Below are 20,752 nucleotides of genomic sequence, written 5' to 3' on the forward strand. Positions count from 1 at the left end.
GGGGCAGGACGGTTCCATCTGAAGCTCCGGGGCTCAACGTGAGCGGGAGGGAACCAGGTGACAGGGGAGGGGGGAGTATACTCATTCTCCAGGACCCCCAACGAACCACCACATACTCAGTGGCTCAAAAACAATAGAAACTTGCTCCCTCGCAGCTCTGGAGGCCAGAAGTCTGAAATCCAGGCATCAGCAGGGCCAGGCTCCCTCCGGGAAGATTCTAAGGGAGGCTCCTTCCTAAGGGAGGCTCCTTCCTGGTCTCTTCCAGCAGTTGGTGGCTTCAGTCTGTGACTCTGTTCTTACATCACGACCTTCCCCGAGGCTGCAACTTCTGTTCCTCTCTTTTAGGGATACGTGTTAGATTTAGGGCCTTGCCCGGGTCATCCAGCATGGTCTCATCTGCAGACCTTTAACCTGATTACGTCTGCAAAGTCCTTTTTCTAAACAAGGTCACATTTATGGGTTCTGGGCGGGCATATCTTTTTTGCAGGGGCCACCTTCAACCCTCTGCGGGGAGAAAGATTGCTTCTGACTCAGGAACAGCACAAGCAAAGGCCCTGTGGGCACATGACTCACCAGGTGGGGGAGGGGCTGGTGTAGGGTCGAGTGGTGAAAGGCAGGCAGGGGCCTGGAGCTGGGGGGATGGGAGCCAGGGATGGGAAGGCATTCAAGGTATGTGTGCATGTGTATGTGTGGGGGGGTGCCTTTGTCACATGTATGCAGGTGGCTTCCCTGCCAGGTGGAGATCAGTCCCATACTAGGGACTGATGCAGACTAGGTGGAGGTCACTTCCAGCCTGGAGAGGGGGCGCTGCTCCAGGGGGCATGCCCTGGTGACTGTGACCATCTCTGGGTTGGGGCTTGTGGTGTTCCAACTTTGGTGGCCGTCCACCCCCCACCGGCCTGGTCCTGGGTCAGCCCTGACTCCCATCTTGGACTTGCTGGTCTGGCTTTTTCACTTTTTTTTTTTTTTTTGAAGTTTGTTTATTTATTTTGAGAGAGAGAGAGAGAAAGAGAGAGCAGGGGAAGGGCAGAGAGAGGGAGGGAGAGAGAGACAATCATAAGCAGGCTCCATGCTGTCAGTGCAGAGTCCATCGCAGGGCTCGAATCCATGAACCGTGAGATCATGACCTGACCTAAAGCCCAGAGCCCGGTCCCTTAACTGACTGAGCCAGCCACCCAGGCGCCCCTGGCTTTTTCACTTTTTATTCCTCCCACCCCTGCCCCTGTCTCTGTTGTCTCTGTCCCCGCTCTCTCCCCAGCTGTGCTCTGTTGTCTCGTCCCTGACGGTCTGCTTGCCCCTCTCGGGCCATCGGTCTCCTTGCTTCCTCCCTCTTTCTTTGCGCTCCTCTCCTCTCCCGCCATGCCCCTTCTTCACCAGATAGGCTTTGCTCTCAGGAACCGTGCTTCCCCCATCACCGCCCCATCCCTGTCTCTGTCATCCCCTCTGCCCCATCCCACCCTCTTCCCTCTGGGTCCTCATCCTTGTCGGGCCAGTTGGAGACTGCATAGGAATAGCCTCCCCTCGCGGGGCTGGTGGGTAGTCAGTCAGCGTGTCACTAGGCAAGGGCCACCTGTCCCCCTGTTCTGTTAGCCTCTCAGTTAGGCTTGACTGTCGTTCAGTCCCTCAGTACGCCACACACACCCTAGCTGTACAGCCAGCGGGGATCCGGTCTCCAACTGGGCCATTAGCCAGCGAGCGGGGCCCTGTCCCCTGGTTGTGCTGTCAGGATGCGGCTCTGTGCCTTTACCATCAGCCAGTCGGTCAGCGAGCGGGGACACGGGCCCTACCTTCCCCTGCACCCTCCGGGAAGGATGGACCGGCCCTTGACTGACTGTCAGGCGGGCAGTGAGCGCTGCCTGCCGGATATGGGATGTCAAGAACTTGTGAAGCCACGGGCTTGCCTTTGAAGAGCTTTGAAGTTCACCCCACGTTCTCCTCAGCTGCTGAGCTCAGCTCTCCCCTGTGGCGTTCAGATGAGCTTCCTGTCAGCCGCTCGGCCCAGCACTGGGTTGTGGGGCTGGTGTGGGTGCAGATGGGCCCAGGGGTCTGGGGGGTGGGAGCCTGGCTCTGAGCCAACGCCTCTGCCCAGCGCTACGCCCCCACCCTCCAAGGAGAGGCCTCAGGCCTGGCTCCTGTGTGGAGGGCTCACTGTGTGTGCCCGTCTCTGGTCCGGGCCTAGGCCGGCAGGTGGTCTGGAGCAGGGGGCTCTGGGTCTGCCACACGGCTTGGTTGCCCCACTCACCTGGGGCAACTGCCTTTTGCCTTTGGGAGCCTCGGTTTCCTCATCTGGCTGGCGGAGATGATAACGCCTCTCCCGTGGAAATGCTGTGGGAATGAGACGAGAGGTTTTGGTATCATTGTACCTCACTGAATTTGCAGAATGCTGGAAGGTGGGGATCATCCATCCCATTTTACAGAAGGGGTAACCGAGGCTCAGGGAGGTGGAGAGACTTGCCACCATCAGCCTCTTTGAGAGGAAACATCCAAGAAGGGTCCCCGGGAGGGCCTTAGAGGTGCTATAATTTGCATTTTTAATCTCTGCAAATGGATGCTTCTCCCACACCCCCACGTCACGCAGCTGGCAGATGGTGACTCTGGGAGCCGGTCTCTCCTTCCCTCAGCAGTCCTGACTGCCCACAAAAAGGACAGAACCCAGAACTCATGTTTGGGAAGCCCAGGTTCCAGGTTTGGCTCGGTTTCCAACTCGTGTAGCCTTGACCAAGTCTCTAGCCTTCTCTGGGCCTCAGTTTTCCCCTCCCGTAAAATGGGGACAACCAGGCCCTCCTTCCACTGCGAGAAGCTTTGTTGAGTCAGAAGGAACTTGATCGGAGCCAGGAGGGGCTATGGATGTCAACTGATGGGATCCATCTGAGCTGATTTATTTCCTTTCCGTGTGAGGAGCTGGATGGGGGAGCTCCCCCTCACTGTGTGGTCTGCCGGGGAGGAACCACACACACTTGTACTCGCACATTCACTCACTCAGACGCTCACGCACGCGCACACACACAAGCACAAACACGCCCTTTCGTAAAACACACTCAGACACACACAATTACACTCACACACGGAGAGGTGCATGCACACAGGCACACCCTGTCTCTTCCTGCCTCAAGGCTGAGTACCCGGAGAGGGGGGAGGGCGCCGGGGTCCTCCCCCTCCCCCCCTCGACCCTGCAGCTGGGTTTGGGAGGAGTCGCCCCTGGGCCCGCCCCCCTGGACGAGCCACCGGAGATGTTCCAGGCGGGGCTCACGGGACTGAGCAGTGACATCCCCACCCCAGAGGTGGCTGTGGCCATTAGCGGGGCGTCTGGCCGGTGTCCTGGCTGTCAGCCGGCCTCTGAATGATTCATGCCGCCTTGAACTTGACTCCGGCGTGACCAGCCGAGCGGGAAGAGCCGCCCCCTCCGGAGAAAAACTGGAAGCGCACACAGTGCCGGCAGCATAACCCCCGGCGTCTGAAATGGAGTATTATTACTGTCCCAGCCTCCTGAAACTCTTGCAGTACCTCTGGGTGAGTGTGGCCGCCTGGACTCGGACTTGTCTTTTTCACTCCCGCCTCAGACCAAGTTGGTCTTGGGCTCTGTCTGGCCAGCAGTGTCTCTGTTGTCTTAAGAAATGGTGGCTGTTTTCAAGGAGGAGGGAGCGTTGGGGAAAGGGATGGGGGTTTGAAGAGCACTGAGTCCAGAGTCTCGTGATAATTGGTTCCCCAGGGCCGGGCACCAGTGGCCTCCCCTCTGGTCCTCAGGGAAACCAGAAAAACAGGGACAGCACTAGTGAGGTTTTCAGAAAGTGACATTTCTTTGATTTAAAGGACTATTCTTTTTTCTGAAATTATATCCCTCTTGCCTCTATGGGTGAAAACATCCTGTCTTTTATGATGAAAAGAACAGATTTCGGTCTCCTTTCAAGGAACTTTATAAGCAAGGGTAAAAAGTTAGAATCCTTTCATTGCGTTCTCTCCTCTGTATAACAAGGGGAAGAAAAAAACCCACAACTTTTTTTTTTTACTGGTGAAATACCAAAGTCGGGGAACCCCGCGGAAGTGCTTTGTGGGGTACCAAGTGCTCTTTCGGATCTTCTGACACTGAAACTGACCGGGCTGTGTGTGCCCAGGAACGTTGCTTCCCTCTCTGGGCCTCTGTTTCCTCATCTGTGCAACTAAGGGGTGGGTGGTAGGCGATGGCGGGTTGAGTGACATTCACCAGGGCTCTGTGAACAGAGGGGCTTAGCAGGGAATTGTCATGAGTGGGTCTTGGAGTTTTCCAGAACGCTTGCCACCAGGTTGAAAACGCCCAGGAGGGAAAGACTTGGGAAATATTATTTTTCCCCCTGCTGAATGTTTGCAAATACTTCAGATGCCTTCTCACCTAGGGAATTTTCCGGAGCTCCTAAAAATACAACTTTAGGAAACATTGTTCTTCACCCGTCTCTCCCCCAGCGTCTGTATTCCTCCTCAGGCTCCTGGAGCAGATGAAAAACAGGAGACCCTCCTGGTCCGTATCCTTTGATCACTGATGTTTGAATATTGTCATATTTTTTAATGTTTATGTTTCTTTGAGAGACAGAGAGACAGAGCAGGAGCAGAGGAGGGACAGAGAGAGACACATGCACACAGAATCCGAAATAGGCTCCAGGCTCTGAGCTGTCAGCACAAAGCCTGACGTGGGGCTCGAACTCATGAACCATGAGATCATGACCTGAGCTGAAGTCAGATGCTTAACCGACTGAGCCACCCAGGTGCCCCTGAATATTGTCATGTTTTAAATGTAAGGCAATATTTATTGATTTATTTTTGTCTTTTTAATTATAAAAATAATATATGGAGGTGGTAGAAAACTTTTGAAAAGTCCTAAAGGACATAAATGAAGGAAGAAAATAAGTCACCCATAGTCATGTGTATTTTTGAATCTGTCGTCCACAGTGACCCAATGACCTTGATGTGCCCAAGTGTGTGTCAGGCTCTGGGCTTGCTGTTAGGGAGGCTGTGATGTTGTGATTTTTTTTTTTTTTTTCAGAAAAACATTTTTTTTTTAATTTTTGAGAGAGAGAGACAGCGAGAGCAGGGGAGGGGCAGAGAGAGAGGGAGGCACAGAATCCGAAGCAGGCTCCAGGCTCTGAGCTGTCAGCGCAGAGCCCGATATGGGGCTCGAACCCACAAACCCCAAGATCATGACCTGAGCCAAAGTCGGATGCTCAACCGACTGAGCCACCCAGGCGCCCCTGTGATACTGTGATTTAAGTAAGAAATACGTATTTGGCCTTCCTTCCTGTTTCTGGCACAGAGTTCCTAAAACCCTGGAATTTCCTAAGTGATAAGGGGGCAATAAAGGTGTCCTGAGATTATGTTAATGATGTGACTTTTGGACCCCACCTAAGGATGGGGACTGGTTGCCAGGGGAACCAACTATGGGATTAGAAAGTTAGAAATCTCAGTCCCACACCTGACCTCCAGGGAGGGGAGAGGGGCTGGAGGTCACAATAATCCCCAGCGGCCACAGATTTAATCAGCCATGCCTATGTAATGAAGTCTCCATATAAAACCTAAAAGGACAGGGGGTGCTTCTGGGTTGGTGGGCACGTGGAGATTTGTAGACAGGTGTATAGGCTAGCTCAGAGAACACGGGAGCATCGCACCCTTTCCCCAGACCCTGCTGTGTACACCTCTCCCATCTGGCTGCTCTCTGGTTCCATCCTTTTATAATAAGCTGGTGATCTCGTAAGTAAAATGTTTCCCTGAGATCTGTGAGCCACTCTTGCAAATCAATTGGATGCAAGGAGGAGGTCATGGGAACCCCGGGTCCACAGCCAGTCTGTCAGAAGCCCAGGTGACAACCGAACCGGGACTCGTGATTGGTGTCTGAAGTGGGGTGGGAGGCCATCATGCAGGACCGAGCCCTTAGCCCAACCCGTGGGATCTGATGCTGCCTCCAGGCGGATAGTGTCAGAACTGAGTTGAAATGGTAGGACACCCAGCTGGTGTCAGAGAATTGCTTGGTGGTGTTGGAAAAAAAATACGTGTTGGAATTGGTGTCAGAATCAGAAACGCAGAGCTGATAGACACAAGCCTGATGCTCTGTGTGGACTCTGGGCACATCAGCATACGTTCACTTGACACACGCCGAGTGCGGTTTGGAGCTATAGGATCAGATCCTCGGAATGCAGGTGAACAGCATAGACAGGGCCCCTGAACCTTGTGGGGTCACAGGCCCTGCACAAGGAATTGGGACAGACAGCACAGGTGTGTTAGGATGGGGTGGTTCACAGAGCTGTGGGGGACACGGTCTCGTCGGGGGTCGGGGGGTCCAGGAGAGTCTCCCGGGGAAGCTGAACACTAAAGAATATGTAGGAGCTGGCAGGTGGATGCTAGGGTAGGGCAGGGGGAAGGGTGTGCCAGGGAGAAGGAACAGCATGTACGAAGGGCTGGGGTGGGTGATTGAAAGGCATGCTCGAGACTGGTCCCAGAAACCAGCACAAACTCAGCCTGGCTGGTGGGAGGTAGGGGGGACGTCGAGGAGGACGCTGTCAGCCTTGCAAGGGCAGCTGTGGGGGACAGGTGGACAGAGATGCGGCTCCTTACTTGGCTTTGCCCCCAACTCCCGGTGTGGCCTGGGGCAAGTCTGGTTCTCTGGGCCTCAGTCTCCCCATCGGAACCATAACGAGGTGGTTTAGAGGGTCTTGCCAGGCATGAATCCCAGAGATCTGGTCTTCACTGCCTCCTGTGGGTGACCAGGTCCTGGAGCATTGAGGCGCCGTGTGTCCTCACTGCTGGCTTTGCGGCTCACCCACGTCTCCCTCCCTCCGCCCCACCAAAGACAGCCTGGCGCACGGATAACAGGATTAGCCCTGGGTCTGGAACGCGAAGCTGGAAACCCTTGCTTGTTGAGCTTCTGAGAAAGCTGGGGGACGTGGAAACCCCTCAGGCTTCAGATCTGGATCGTGTCAGAGCCGCCTGGCGTCGGGCAGGCCAGTTGACCTCACTGGACCTCAGCTTCCTCATCTGCAAAGTGGGGACACGTCACCTTCCTCATTTGCTTGTTGGGACCATCCCTGGGAACCCTCTTAGCTTGAAGGTCTAGAAGTCGCTGCTCAGCAAATGCGAGCTCTTCCTCTCTCCCAGGAACCTACCATCAGATTGAGAGTGACCACCTGGCCGCTGACTATCGCACGTGTCTCTGGGTGGTGGGGGGGTGGGAGAGGGTGCCTCTCCCCATCCCCGCCATAGAGGCGAATCCACCTTCCCTCCGCCCATTCATTGTCCCATGACCCTGGTGTTTTAAAGTTACTTTTTAATTTTAGAATACTTTTAGATTTATAGAAATGTCGCACACATAGTAGGGGAGTTCCTGAACCCTTCCCCCCATCTCCTCCCATGTTCGCGTCTTGCCATAACCACCATACATTTACCCAAAAGAAGCAATTGGTTCAGTACTATTAACTAAATGATCAATTTTACTCCACCGGTTCCCATCCGCGGGCAGTTTTGACCTTCAGGGGACACTTGGCAAGAGCTGATGACCTCCTTTGACTGTCACAACTGAGGGAAGAGGGTTGGTACTGGCATCTGGTGGGTACAGGCCAGGGATGCTGAACAGGATGGCCGCCCACCCCCCAAGCTCCCTCCACAGAGAGTGATCTGGCCTGAGACGTCCACTAACCCCAAGGCTGAGAGAAACGTGCCTGATTCAGGTTTCACCCGATTTTCCACCAACATCCTTTTTCTGTTCCAGGACCCAAGCCGGGATCCCACCTTGTATTTTGCCTGTGAGTTTCACCCATAACAGGGGCCCGCTGACTGCAGGCTGGGCGAATGAGTGCTTAGATATCCACATCGTTGTGTGTGCCCACTGATAACGAGAACGTTTGCCCACACCACTGAAAAACACTCTGTAAACGTGCTGTTTGATGACTGCTTAGAATTCGCACGTGTCACCAGCCTTGGCTATTTGCCATCTTCCTGGGGCTTTCACCATACGTACAACTTAGTGATGGTTGTTCTCAGCCTTCAATGTTTTTTTAAGTTTTTATTTAAATTCCAGTCGGTTAACATACAGTGTGATATTCGCTTCAGGTGCACAATGTAGTGATTCAGCACCTCCACACATCACCCGGTGCTCATCCCCAGCGCCCTCCAGCCTTAAATGTGTATTTACCTTTCAGGTTATTTCGAAAGTCAGCTTCTTAGGGGCCAGGCGTCGGCTGCAGCAGGTTTCTGCAAAGTTGTCATTTGTTGATGGGATGTCAGTGGCTTCCTGTTGGTGGCTCGAGTCCATCACATAGCTACAGGTCTTTCTGGGGGCGGGGGAGAAACCGCCGGCCCCCACCATCCCGCCCTGTCACCAGCCCAGCGTCAGCTGGGACGCGGGGGAGGGAAACTGTTTCTGTTTCAAATCATTAGTAACTGTAGCTGATGACTGAGCCGCCATGGCTGTTTTGAGTTACTTAATCTCCTTTGTTGCCGGGATGGCTTAGCCAGACAGTCCCAAGGCTGGTGGCCTTTTTGGGGCACTGACATCAAGCTGGTGTGGCTCGAGGTTGTCAATTGGAACAGTAGTAGCATTGATGGTAGTAATAATTAATAATAATAATTAATAACAGCCAGCACCATTCCTGCTGAGCATTTACAACATCCTGGCTTAGTGCCTCTCGTGGATGTCTCATCCTATCCTCACCAGAACCCCATGGGTAGATTTCATGATCGCCTTTGTTTTGCATTTAGGGAAACGGGCCCAGAGAGGTTAAGCAGCTCATCTAAGGTTCCCCAGCTGGGAGTTGTCAGAGCCCAGATCTGAGCTTAGGACTCCAGTGTGTCACTTTACTTCACTGAGCCTGTTATTCTGGTTTCTCTGGTGGGGAAACTGAGGCCCATGGGATTGAGGCAGCTTGCCAGCCTACCGGTTTTTATTCACAGCAAGCTTTGCAAGGTGGAAGATGATAGAAGGGTGTTGCACTGGGCCAAGCAGATCTGGAGAGAGAGAGAGAGAGAGAGAGAGAGAGCCCTGGCTCAGAATCCCGACTTCACCAAAAAGCAAGTCCCATTACTGCTCCGGGCCTCAGTTTCCCTATCTGTAAGTGGAAGTCGTCGGCCCCACCTAGCCGGGCTCCACTGAGGATTCACTGTGATAAGGGCATTAGTATTCTTGGCGCAGGGCTGGACTCAGAATGGGTGCTCTGTTTCGAAATGTTCTTTTTTGGGGGGATGGGGATGGCGCCCTGCACCCCCCACCCCCCAACACACACAGACTTTCCCAGGCTCAGAGAGGCTGGAGGCTGCCTCGTGGCTGGCCACCTTTCTCTAGTCTGTGTCACCCACAGCTAAGGGGCTTATCAGAATGGCACTTCCGGCAGCTTCTCCTGGAAGCTGCCACGTGACATGGAGTCCGAGATCCAGGACGGTCCCCTGTGCTGTTGGTTGTGGGTCCCTCCCCTGCCCCTTCCGGTGTCGGTGGTTCAGTGGCTCGGTCTCTGTGGAATGAGAGAGAGAAACCACTTTGTTTCCCCTTGTGGTTGGTAAGATTCATCTCCCGTCACTTGACTCCATGACCGGATTTTTTTTTTTTTTAATTGGGAAAATGTCCAAATGTCTAAATGTGGTTAAATTGGCTGTTCTTTCCCTCGGGCTTCCTTGCTGCTTGTTTGCTGAGCTACATCCCTCGCTCAGCTTGTCACCACATCCAGGAGATAAGGGTACCCACGAACCGTGTTTTCCCCCAGGCCCACCACCCACGGGCGGCATCATGATAATCCTTAGAACAACCCCACAAGGTCGGTGTTGTCGCTGTTTCACATTTGAGAAAACAGAAATTCCAAGAGGTCGAGTACCCACCCGATGTTAAAAGGCCCGTAAGGGCGGGGCCGGGCTTTGAATTCGGGAAGCCTGACGTCGAAGCCGATGTGCTTGGTCATTGCACACGGCTTCCCTCGGCCTGTCCTGCTCACCGTTGAGTCCCCAGCCGCTGGCACCGTGTCTGGCACCTACTGGTTGGGCACTGGACGCGGGCCGATGGACCACGCGACCGGCCCAGTGTGTCACAGGTGTCGTGGGATGAGCTGCCCGTGAGCTCCGACGTGGTGCCCGGCGCTCAGCACAAGCCCGTCAACGGTCGCTGCTGCTACTGTGGTTATTTTCATGACCAGCTCCTGCGTCTCAGATCTTGGCGCCCTCCGTGTGTGCTGAGGCCTGGTTTGTCTTCGCAGTGTTTGTGGCCAGAATAGAAGAACTGGCTATTTTTGTGCTGTTTGGCTTGGGCCTGGGGTTTGGGCCACGGGACGCCTTGTGTCACGAGAGGTTTGCATCCGACTCGAGCCGTGATCAGGAAGCCAAGTTGCAGAGCTGAGAACGGGGTCTTGGAGCCAGGCTCTCCCGGCTTCCAGCCCCCACGGAGCCGCTTCCTAGTGGAGTGTGGGGCTTTAAGCAAACCCCTTCACCTCGCAGAAAGTCAGCTTTGCCATCCGTAGAGTGGGGATGATGACAGCATCTCCTGGCGGGGGGGGTGGGGGGGGGGCGCGTCCTGAGGACTCAGTGAAGTAATGCAAACAAAGCTGGCCCGTAGTAGGTCTTGAATAAGTGCTGATGACTGATGTCAGCACAGACACCTAATGGGCCCTCAGTTCGGTTCAGGTAAACACATGTGCCAGGCCCTGAGCGAAGGGCTTGGGATACATCGGTGAACAATGTGGTCAAAGATCCCTGTCTCAGGGATTAACATTCCAGTGGGTTCAGGCAGTGAACAATGGGCATGATACATAAGAACATGTATAATGTGTCAGGGGGTGGAGTGTGCTGTGGAAAGAAGGAAGTAAGCAAGTAAGAAGGCTCAGGAGGACTTGGATGGGTGGGACCTGGGGGCCTACCTAAGAAGGTGACATTTGGACAGAGACTTTGGAAGAGGGGAGGGAATAGGCCAGGGAAGCTTGGGGGAAGAGGCAGCAGCCGGCGCCAAGATCCTGTGGTCCGAGTGTGCACAGGTGCTTTCGTGAATCTGGAGGGAGGCCAGGGTGGCTGCCGAAGAGTGAGTGAGGGGAGCAGAGTTGACAGCAAGGTCGTGGAGGTCACGTGAAGGACTTTGCCTGGTGCTGTGAGGGTGACAGAGCCGTGGAGGGGTGACACCTCGAGTGACACAACCTGACGTGGTTTTGAATGGAGCCCCCCCGGTTGCCACACACGGAGCAGACTGAAGCGGGACCAAGGCAGGACGAGGAAGCGCAGTGAGGGACCCCCGCAGGTGTCCAGGGGGGAGACGGTGGTGGCTCAGACCAGGGGCAGCGGAGGAGGTGGGGAGAAGGGGGCAGGTTCCGGATCTGTTTTGAAAGTTGAGCCACAGGATTTGCTGGTGGATTGGATGTGGGGTGGGAGGGAAGGAGAAGAGTCCTGAAGACACTGAGGGTTTGGGGCCTGGCCATTGGAAGGGTAGAGGTGCCATTGACTTTCTTCAGGAAAACTGTAGGTGGGTGGGTTTGCGACTGAGGCAGATCAGGACTCGGCTTTGGACTTGGGGGGTGGAAAGAATGTCTGTCAGACACCCCATGTTGTCACGTGTTCCCCATCCTCTCCCCGGCCTCGCTTTCTCCATCTGTACAACAGGAACGGTAACTTCTGCCCTGCCCATGTCTAACGGTCATTGAGATGCTCGGATGGGAACTTTTATTTTATTTTTTTTTAAAGTGTATGCATTTATCTTGAGAGAGTGAGAGCAGAGGAGGGTCAGAGAGAGAGGGAGAGAGAGAATCCCAAGCAGGTTCTGTGCTGTCAGCGTGGAGCCCGATTCGGGGCTTGAACTCAAAGATCCATGAGATCATGACCTGAGCTGAAATCAAGAGTCAGGTGCTTAACTGAGCCACTCAGATGCCCCTGAGTGGGAATGTTAAAGGGCTTCCCGGGAGGGTCAAAATACCAAGTCCGTGTGGTGAGATTTTTTTGGCCCCTTAGATAATTCCTGGCATTTCTGAGCCCCCACTAGGAGGCCGTCAGAGCCTTTAGACACAAGCAGGCCCTGCTAACCCCCATTGTAGGGTTCACAAGAATCCACCGGGCACATCCATCATGGTGACAGTTCCCGACTCTTCCCTGTTAGGGCCCCTCCTGGCAGGACCACCATCCCATCCCCCCGTTAGTCTGCAGGATCCTCAACGTAAAAGGAAAAGAGAACCTTGTGATGTGCGTGGCTCCCCCCGGCTCGTCGGGCCCTTCCCGGGTCCTCGGTGGGCCTCAGCCACACTCCCATGCCTTTGGGAGTTTCGTGCTGACCGGATGAGATGAACCCTGCTCTCGAATGGAGGGCTTGCAGGCTGGCAGCCCTTGCCATCCCAAAGGAACCGTTGCTGAGTTTCAGACATTCCAGGGCTTCAAGCATTTGGAAGGGGCGTGCCAATTCTGTGACGGCCAAAAGGAATGATAAATGCAGGGTAGAAGCTCTGGAGGGGTGGGCCTGTGGGCAAAACACTTCTGGGAGCCAGGAGTCCCAAGCGTGATTGCTGTGTGACCCCAAGGCAATTGCTTGCCCTCTCTGGGCCTCAGTTTCTCTATTGGTATAATGAAGTATTGGACTGGGTTTGTTTTTTTGTTTTGTTTTTTTTGCTGTGCACAGTCTCCCAATTCTATGAGTCTAGTAAAGAATGGAGCTTTGGGGTCGGACAGGCCTGAGTTTAAATCCAGCCTTCCCTGCTGTGTGACCTTGAGTGAGGGGCTTCATGTCTCTGAGCCTCAGTTTTCTCTCTGGGGATGAGAAATCCCCCTTTCTCAATGGGGATTATGTAAGCATCTCATTGCAGAGACCAGCAGGGAGAGCACCTGGCACGTGGTAGTAGGCACTGTATAGATGGAAACATTCCTTCCCGCGAATATTCTATGAACCACATAGTATATAGGATGTTAGTTAACTGGCTGCCTGACTGGCAGAATGATTTCCAGGTTGAGACGCTAGAGGGCGCTCCTGTTCTAACAAATCACCTAGCTCTGAGGTGGACTTTTAATTTTTATTTTATTTTATTTTACTTTTATTTTATTTTATTTTATTTTATTTTATTTTATTTTATTTTATTTTATTTTATTTTATTTTATCTTATCTTGTTTTGTTTTGTTTTGTTTTATTTTTTTGTTAGTAATCATGGTTTTCTTTTTTCTTTTTTTTTTTAATATAATTTATTGTCAAATTGGTTTCCATACCACACCCAGTGCTCATCCCAACAGGTGCCCTCCTCCCTGCCCATCACCCACTTTCCCCTCTCCCCCACCCCCCCCATCAACCCTCAGTTTGTTCCCAGTATTTAAGAGTCTCTTATGGTTTGCCTTCCTCCCTCTCTGTAACTTTTCTTTTCCCCCTGCCCCTCCCCCCTGGTCTTCTGTTAAGTTTCTCAGGATCCGCATGTGAGTGAAAACATATGGTATCTTTCTCTGCCTGACTTATTTCACTTAGCATAATACCCTCCAGTTCCATCCACGTTGCTACAAATGGCCAGATTTCATTCTTTCTCATTGCCAAGTAGTATTCCATTGTATATATAAATCTGTTCATCAGTTATGGACATTTAGGCTCTTTCCTTAAAGCAGCCACATACCTGAGTGTGTGTAACCCTCTCCAGAGAGGCAGGTGCTTGAATTATCCCCATGTTGCGGATTGGGTCGTTGAGGGAAACCTGACTTGTCCAAGGTCACATGGAGAGAAGGCATCAGAACCTGGTTTCTGGGGCAGGGCTTTTTCGCCTGGAACCCACGGTCCCTCTTTGCACCCCGAGGTCTCCTGCAGCCTGAGTTCTGGTGCCCAGGAAGGAGGAGTCAGGCCACTCGGATCAGTCTTGGTGGGATAAGCTGGGCTAGCCCCTGGGCCCTGGTCCTTTCAGCCCAATATCGAGAAGGGGGTATAGTATAGGATGTAAATGATGGAGGGGGGTGGGGTGGGTACATTTTGCTGAATCCTAGGATGCTGGTCCCTGGAAAGAAGCTGTACCTTTTTTGTTTGTGTGTTTTGGTGGTAAGTCTGGCTTCAGGCCATCAGTAATGGATGAGTAAACAACTAATTGCGGGTCAGTGCCTGTCCTGCTGCCCACTTTTGTCACTGGTGGGCAAAGGACTTTTCCAGAGCTGAAAAGGGACTTGGCTTTGGGACTTGCAAGCTGAACAAATATAGGGTTTCCATGTTTGAGGCAGAACGGATACGTGGGAGGCAGCCTGGGAGCCAGGATACTGGGGTCTGGTCCCACTCTGGGCCCAGCGACTTCGTCTTTGAAAGGCACTCACTGGCTTGTCTCAGGGTCGGCTTGCTGTGCACGTGTACTGAGCGCCTGCTCGGGGCTGGGCCCTGAGTTGGGTCTCAAAGCCTGAGCAGGACCAGCGGGGAATGGACATTCTGGTGGCAGGACCAGCTGGTGCAAAGGCCTGGCAGTTCTGGAAGAGGTGGGAGATGAGAGGGTATCTTTATTTGGAGCCTAAAGGACATAATATCAGTATTTCCTCAAAGGGGAAGTGATGGTATGCGTGAGAAGGTTGTCAAGAAATTTGGTTCCAATTATTCATTTGAGAAAACCCCTTGCTTTCTTTTTAAGGAAACCTCTCTTTATTTTTTATGAAGAAATCCTGAGGTAGGGAGGGAAAAATGTTTGTAGATCTATTCTGTTCAATGTTATATTAATATTTTGTATTAGCCGTGCATTCATAAAACATAAGCACGTTCATGTGGTTAACATAATATCATTTTATAGTCACGATGTAAATGCAATAACACGGTAATAGGTGTTTTTTACCTTCTCCTTCTGGGGCCAGGGTATGTCTTCGCCAGGACGGCCAGATTAAATTACCGTAGCCCAAGTGGCCTACACGACAGAAATTTATTTTTTCACGGTTCTGGAGGTTAGGAGTCCAAGATCAAGGTGCTGGTAGGTTTGGTTTCTCCTGAGGCCTTTCTTCTTGGCTTGCCGACGGCTACCTTCTCGCTGTGTCCTCACACGGCCTTGCCTCTCTGCTCATGCACTCTGGCGCCTGTGTGTATCCATATGTCCTCTTCCTATGGGGACACCAGTCAGATGGGATTAGGGCCCACCCTGAGGGCTTCATTTTAACCTAATCACCTCTCGAAAGGCCCTGTGTCCAAATACAGTCACATTCTGAGGTCCCAGGACCAGGGCTTCCGCAAATTTTGGGAAAACACAGTTCAGTCCACAGCAGCCAGGCACCACGCAGAGTGCTTCGTGTGGCTTTATTTTACCCTTGCGACAGTCCTGCGAGGGAGAGGCTGTTAACCACCCCCGTCTCACAGATGATGACACTGAGGCTCAGAGACAGGTAAAGTCGCTTGCAGAAGACCACACAGCGGCTCAGCCGTGGATCTGGGATTCGATCCCATACAGTGTTGCCTCAGAGCCTGCACTGTGTTAGTTCACGTTTTTAAATTGACTTTAATCCTGAGGATGCCTCTTTTAATCTTTCACAATTCTGTCAAATTTACCGGACGTTTCCTGATTGCCAGTCTGTACTCTGCCCTGTCCTTGTTTAGGTGCAGTTGGAGGAGACCCAGACGGGGAGGGAAGGCCCCCCCCCGGACCCTGGTCCTGTCCCAGCTTGTTGGCCTGTTGGCCACCTTCCCAGGGGGGCGTGCCGGGGGCCGCCCGCTCCCTGCTCTGCTCCTGACTGCCCGTGTTTGCCGAGAGCAGCCTGGGCCCATGAAAGCAGCCTTTGTCCTCCTGGAGGGATGACCTAAGTCCCGTCTGGGGAACAAAGTGTCGACCTGCCACGTGAGTTCAGGTCAGCCCCAGTAGCCTGCAGAGTCTCTCAGGCTGCCTGGGGAGGGGGCAGCCTTGGTCACAGGGCGGCTGATTAGGTAGGCTTAGGAAAGCCGCAGAGCCCTCCGGCGTCCTGAGCGCCAAAGCCAGGGGCTGCTGTGTGCACAGAACTTTACAGCTTCTAAAGTCCCCCGCTTTCTGGTTTAGTGCATCCTTTCAGATGGTGCAAGGTCTACAGGTCAGGGACTCAGATAGGCAGGTACCAGGTGTTTTGGGGAACCACTTCCAAAACATGGGGGTATAAACCAGCCACTATTTAATATGCTCATAGTATTTGGTAGGTCAGGAAAATCGGACAGGGCTCGGTGGGGACAGCTGCTCTGTGATCATTGGGGTGGGGGTCAGCTGGGAGCCCTGAATGGCTGTGGGCTGGAATCATCTGGAGGCTTCTTCTCACCTCCCTGCTCGGTGCCTGCGATGAGCTGGGAGCCGGGCTTCTGTGGGACTGTTGACCGGACACCTAAATGCGGCCACTGCAGCCTGGGCTTCCCCAGCCACAAGCCCACGAGGCAGGTGTCATCCTTTATGATGGACACAGCCCCCGGGAGTCACTTCCACCGCTCCTTGTGTATTGAAGCAGTCTCAAGCCTCCTTCCCCCTGGATTCGAGTGGAGGGGACACGGACCCACCTTCCAGTGGGAGAAGTGCCAATTTGCAGTCACGTTGCAAAGCCACCCTGGCTAGAAGTAAAAGTAAACGTGACTAGGTATCATTTATTGAGCACTTACTGTGTACCACGGCTTCATGCGGATTAAACCTATAGGATCCTCCCCACAGCCCCCAGGAGGGGGTGGATTCAAACCCTGCTGTTTTCCTGGCACATTTGGCCTGAGAGGGTGGGGGAACCGAGGGAAATCAACATCGGTGTTGAACTTGCCACAGTCGGAAGTTGTGGGCTGACTTTTCCCCCCTTCCTTTTCCAAACTTAGAATATCCCTCAAGTTCTTGAAAATTCTCACTTAAGTGTCTGATTCATCTCGTCCCCACTCACCCATCCTTGCTTCTGGCGCTCAGTTTCTCTCTCCGGGTGCTGAGTGTCCCCCCCCCCCCACCGCCGCACTCCTAACCCCTTCTCCACTCTGTAGCCCTGCGGGGAGGGCGCACTGCACACCCCCCTCCCCCCTCCCCATCTGGCTGCCTCTCTCAGAGCTTTTGAGGAACCATCGAGTGAGGCCCTGTGGTCCTGATGGAGGAAACAAGCTGTTACTCACCCCTGTGCGAGTGCCACGTTCTCTGTTCCTCCAGGGCCAGCCTTGGGGCTCATTTATCCGCCTTCCAGGGTCTGACATTCGATAGGTGCCCAGTATTTGTTTGGTGAACTGAACCCATCAGTGGTGAAGTGGGGAAGGATGGCTGGCTGGTCAAGGGCAGAGGTTCTCTCTTATCTGTGTCCCTGACACACAGAGGGTACTCAGTAAGTGCTCATTGTACCAACGAATGAAGCTGTGAAGGGGTGGATGGGGCTGAGAGCGGTGACTGTGCCAGGTATTCGTACCCTTGTCACACCGCACAGTGCTTGCCACCTGTTCACTCTGTTCATGAACGTTAAGCAGAATTGAATGAGTGAAGGAAAAGCGAAACTTCTTGAGAGTAGGGACGCATCTTGATTATTTGTTTCCCCAGTTCTTAGAACAGGGCTTGGCATACAGTGGGTGCTCAATAAATGCATGCTGAACTGAATACATGACTGAATGAATGAATGGGCGAATGAGTGAATAAACAAAACTTTGGGAGGTGGTAGGGCCCGTGTCTTGTTCGTGTCTTTCCTCAGGTCCTAATGCAGGGCCAGGCAGACAGCAGGTGCTTATTACCACATGCTCCCTGTGTTGCCCTGACCTTTGTAGGGGCGTCTGTCCCTGAGGATTGAGAGGGGAAGGCTGGCTGGGTGGCCCTTGCCTGTCTTGATTTGCCCCCTGCCCCGCCCACCGGGCCCCACTGCAGACTTTTCCTGTTGTTCCAGTGTGCACAGGTGGACAGGAAGTCCCCGAAGGCCTGCCCGGGAGCTGCTTCCCCTATTTTCTTCATGCCAGGCTGGCCTGGAGTGGGACCAAGGCACCAGTCCGAGCCCCAGCGCCGTCGTCTGGCTGTGGAACAGTCTCCCACCCCCCACCCCCCCGCCCCCCCAGGAGTTTTCTTCCCGACCATGTTAGTGATTCTATTTTAGAGCTGGCTGGCCAGCTTACGCCCAGCAGGGGAAGCCTGGGAGAGTGTTCTGCACAGAAGCCAGCCCCTAAAATCGCCTTGTTCTGATGCCGGCCGGGCAAGTTAACCCCCCAACAGCTGAGCCTTTTATTATATTTGTTTCAGGATCCTGTTTCCCAATCCAGGGCTATGCATGTCTGTTGTTTTTTTCAACTCCTTGTGCTGAGGCCACGCACTCCCAGAGATATGGTTTCAGTGGATTCCCAGCAACTGTGTTTAAAGAACTGTCCGCCCCAGTTGAGATCGAGAGACAGTGTCTCAGGCTGTGTCCTCGAGAAGCAGAGCCTGAGACAGGGATTCACGCGTACGGGATTTAGCGATGGAGAGGTTGAGCCTGGGAGGAGTCTGGGAGGGTAAACAGCACCACCAGATAAGACCCGCCTTGAAGCAGGCGGGCAGCTCTTCCTTTATCAGCCAAGGTCCCCAGAACCTGGGGGACGGGTGCCTCAGCCAGTCCAGGAGACTTGGGTGAGTGGCACGGACAGCATTTACGACAGCCAGCCAGATTTGAGGGTTACTGACTCGATTCAGCAGGACACTGGGTGTAAGTTGGCTGGCATAGGGTAGTCAAAGCTTAATCAACAGTAGCTTGGTAAACACGAAAATCTGTTAAGGAAATGAAGGTGGATAAATCAGAGTTGACGATGTTTATTCTTCAAAAGCCCATAAGGAGCCAGGTTCAAAGAGTGGGTGCAGAGGTGAGGCCCCCACATCCTCTGCCTCCGAGGAGGGTGGACACACTCATAAATATTTATTTATTTTTGAGAGAAGAGAGAGAGACGGAGCACAAGTGGGGGAGGAACAGAGAGAGAGGAAGACACAGAATCCGAAGCCGGCTCCAGGCTCCGAGCTGTCAGCACAGAGCCTGACGCGGGGCTCGAACCCACAAACTGTGAGACCGTGACCTGAGCCGAAGCTGGACGCTTAACCGACTGAGCCACCCAGGTGCCCCTGGACACACTCATAAATGGATACATGTGCGGTCGTGCCGTACCTTGAATGTCTCCGCGCACCGAGGCGAGATTCGGTAGAAGGAGGAAAGTTTTAACACAAGCGTCCAAACATCAAAGAACGAGTTTTTTGTTTTTTTTAATTGGAAAAGCGATCCATACGCACACACGGTCAACATTTCCAAGAGAGCAAAATTGTATTCTAAGGAAAAATCGGGCTCCCTGCCACCACTTCCAACCTCAGTCCCTTCCCAAAACCTGGTGACCATTTCCATACGTCTCCTTTTAGAAATGTTCTCTGCACACGAAAGACTGTGTCTGTGCATGTACCTGTATCCTCCTGTATACACACACACGCACACGCACACGCACACACACACACACATTTTAAAATAAATCAGACCTTGCTGTGCTATATGCAGCGTCCTAGGCCTTGATTTTTCTTCTTCTCATAGACCTGACGTCTTTCCCTATGAGGACAATAGGTCTACTCTATCTGATGGCTTTATGTTTTTTCCTTGCACTGTACTTTATTGATCCGGTCTCCTCTGGTGGACACGCAGGTTGTTTCCAATTCTACCTACCATAAACCGAGGCTGCGGTGAACACGCTTGTGCAGACCTCTTTGCGCCCTTGACGTGTTGCGTCTGCGGGAGAAGTGCCTAACCGTGGACTTGCTGGGGTGTTTGGAGGTTGAATAGAGGTCTTCCAGGTGGGCCGGGAGAGAGGGGGATGGGGAGGTGTTCAGGCAGAAAGAACGGTGTGTGGATACAGGAGCTGGAAGCTGAGAACAGGGCGGCCTCTGCCCTCGAGCACAAGTGTGGTCTGAGCCCCCATGCCTGGGGCTCTGGCCTGATGCTCTAATGCCCCATCATGGGCCAGGGTTTTACGTCAGCTCTAGGGATCCAGGGCGTGCAGTTGACCGGTTATGAGGGTTCTGGCCCAGTGGCCTCTTAAGACCCGCTCGTGGGCGTCAGGGTTCGCCTCTGGGCACCGTGAACTCTGGAGCCCTCTGCTCCAATGCTGTCTCAGTTGAGAGATCTCAGCGTTTCTCTTTAAGTCTCCAGGGCCCTGGCCTCCCCGAGCGCATGGGTACTTTGGTGAGAAGCCCACTGTGGTAGGTTCTCTTGGAATTCCTCTGCTCCCAGTTCCTGGTTCAGCCTGGCTCCCCACCTAAAACGTTCCCAGGTCTGTAGCCCCCAGCTGGGCACCCGGGTGACTCTGGGACTAAGTCAGCTAATGGCTAACCCCTGTTTCTTCTCTCCCTATCCTTGTTCCCCACGTGTGCTCTGGGAGTTGAGATCTCTCTCAGATGTCTGCTGGAGTCTCTCGGTCCCTTAGAGCATGAACATTCCTTTGGGAAAATCTCACACCCAGAGAACCTTTCTGAGGCCCCTGTGGACAGACCAGCCAGAGGCTGGCTCGCTCTTCCTCTATAAGGCAAAAGAGGTTACTAGTTACTGAGTGCTTGCTGTATCCAGGCGCCACACAAGGCCTTTCCTGTCGTCTCATTGGGTTCGCGTGGCACTCCCAACCCGACAGTATTGTCACTGCCATTTTATCACAGGCTCAGAGAGGTGCGGTGACTTGCCCAGGGTCACACAGCCATCGAATGAGGGATGTACATTGGTCCCACCGTTAGGTCCTTTCTCCTCTACCATGTTGCTCCCTGCTGTTTCTTGCTGGAAAATCCTTGCTGGGAATGCTCTTTCGCTGGATGTCTGTCCCATTGGGCCATAGGCCCCACCAGGGAAGGGGTCTTCATCTGCCTCATCCACCTGGCTGTGTCCCCAGAGTCCAGCTACAGGGCCTGGCACATGGTAGGCACTT

General features: G+C 53.4%; 1 protein-coding gene across 3 annotated transcripts in view; it reads left to right on the top strand.

Moving 5' to 3' along the window:
- Positions 1-20,752, top strand: part of KIAA1671 (KIAA1671 ortholog) — a 203,323-nt gene that overhangs the window by 91,958 nt on the left and 90,613 nt on the right. Inside the window, exon 1 of one of the 3 annotated variants that reach the window (XM_058693088.1) lies at positions 3,208-3,510. The exons of the other annotated variants lie outside the window; for them this stretch is intronic. Coding sequence (XP_058549071.1) covers positions 3,460-3,510 — 51 coding nt within the window. The 5' untranslated portion in view covers positions 3,208-3,459. Of the gene's footprint in view, positions 1-3,207; positions 3,511-20,752 lie in introns of those variants that run through there. 3 annotated transcript variants of the gene reach the window in all.

The sequence above is a fragment of the Neofelis nebulosa genome, chromosome 11 (genome assembly GCF_028018385.1).
Source record: "Neofelis nebulosa isolate mNeoNeb1 chromosome 11, mNeoNeb1.pri, whole genome shotgun sequence".
NCBI lineage: Eukaryota > Metazoa > Chordata > Mammalia > Carnivora > Felidae > Neofelis > Neofelis nebulosa.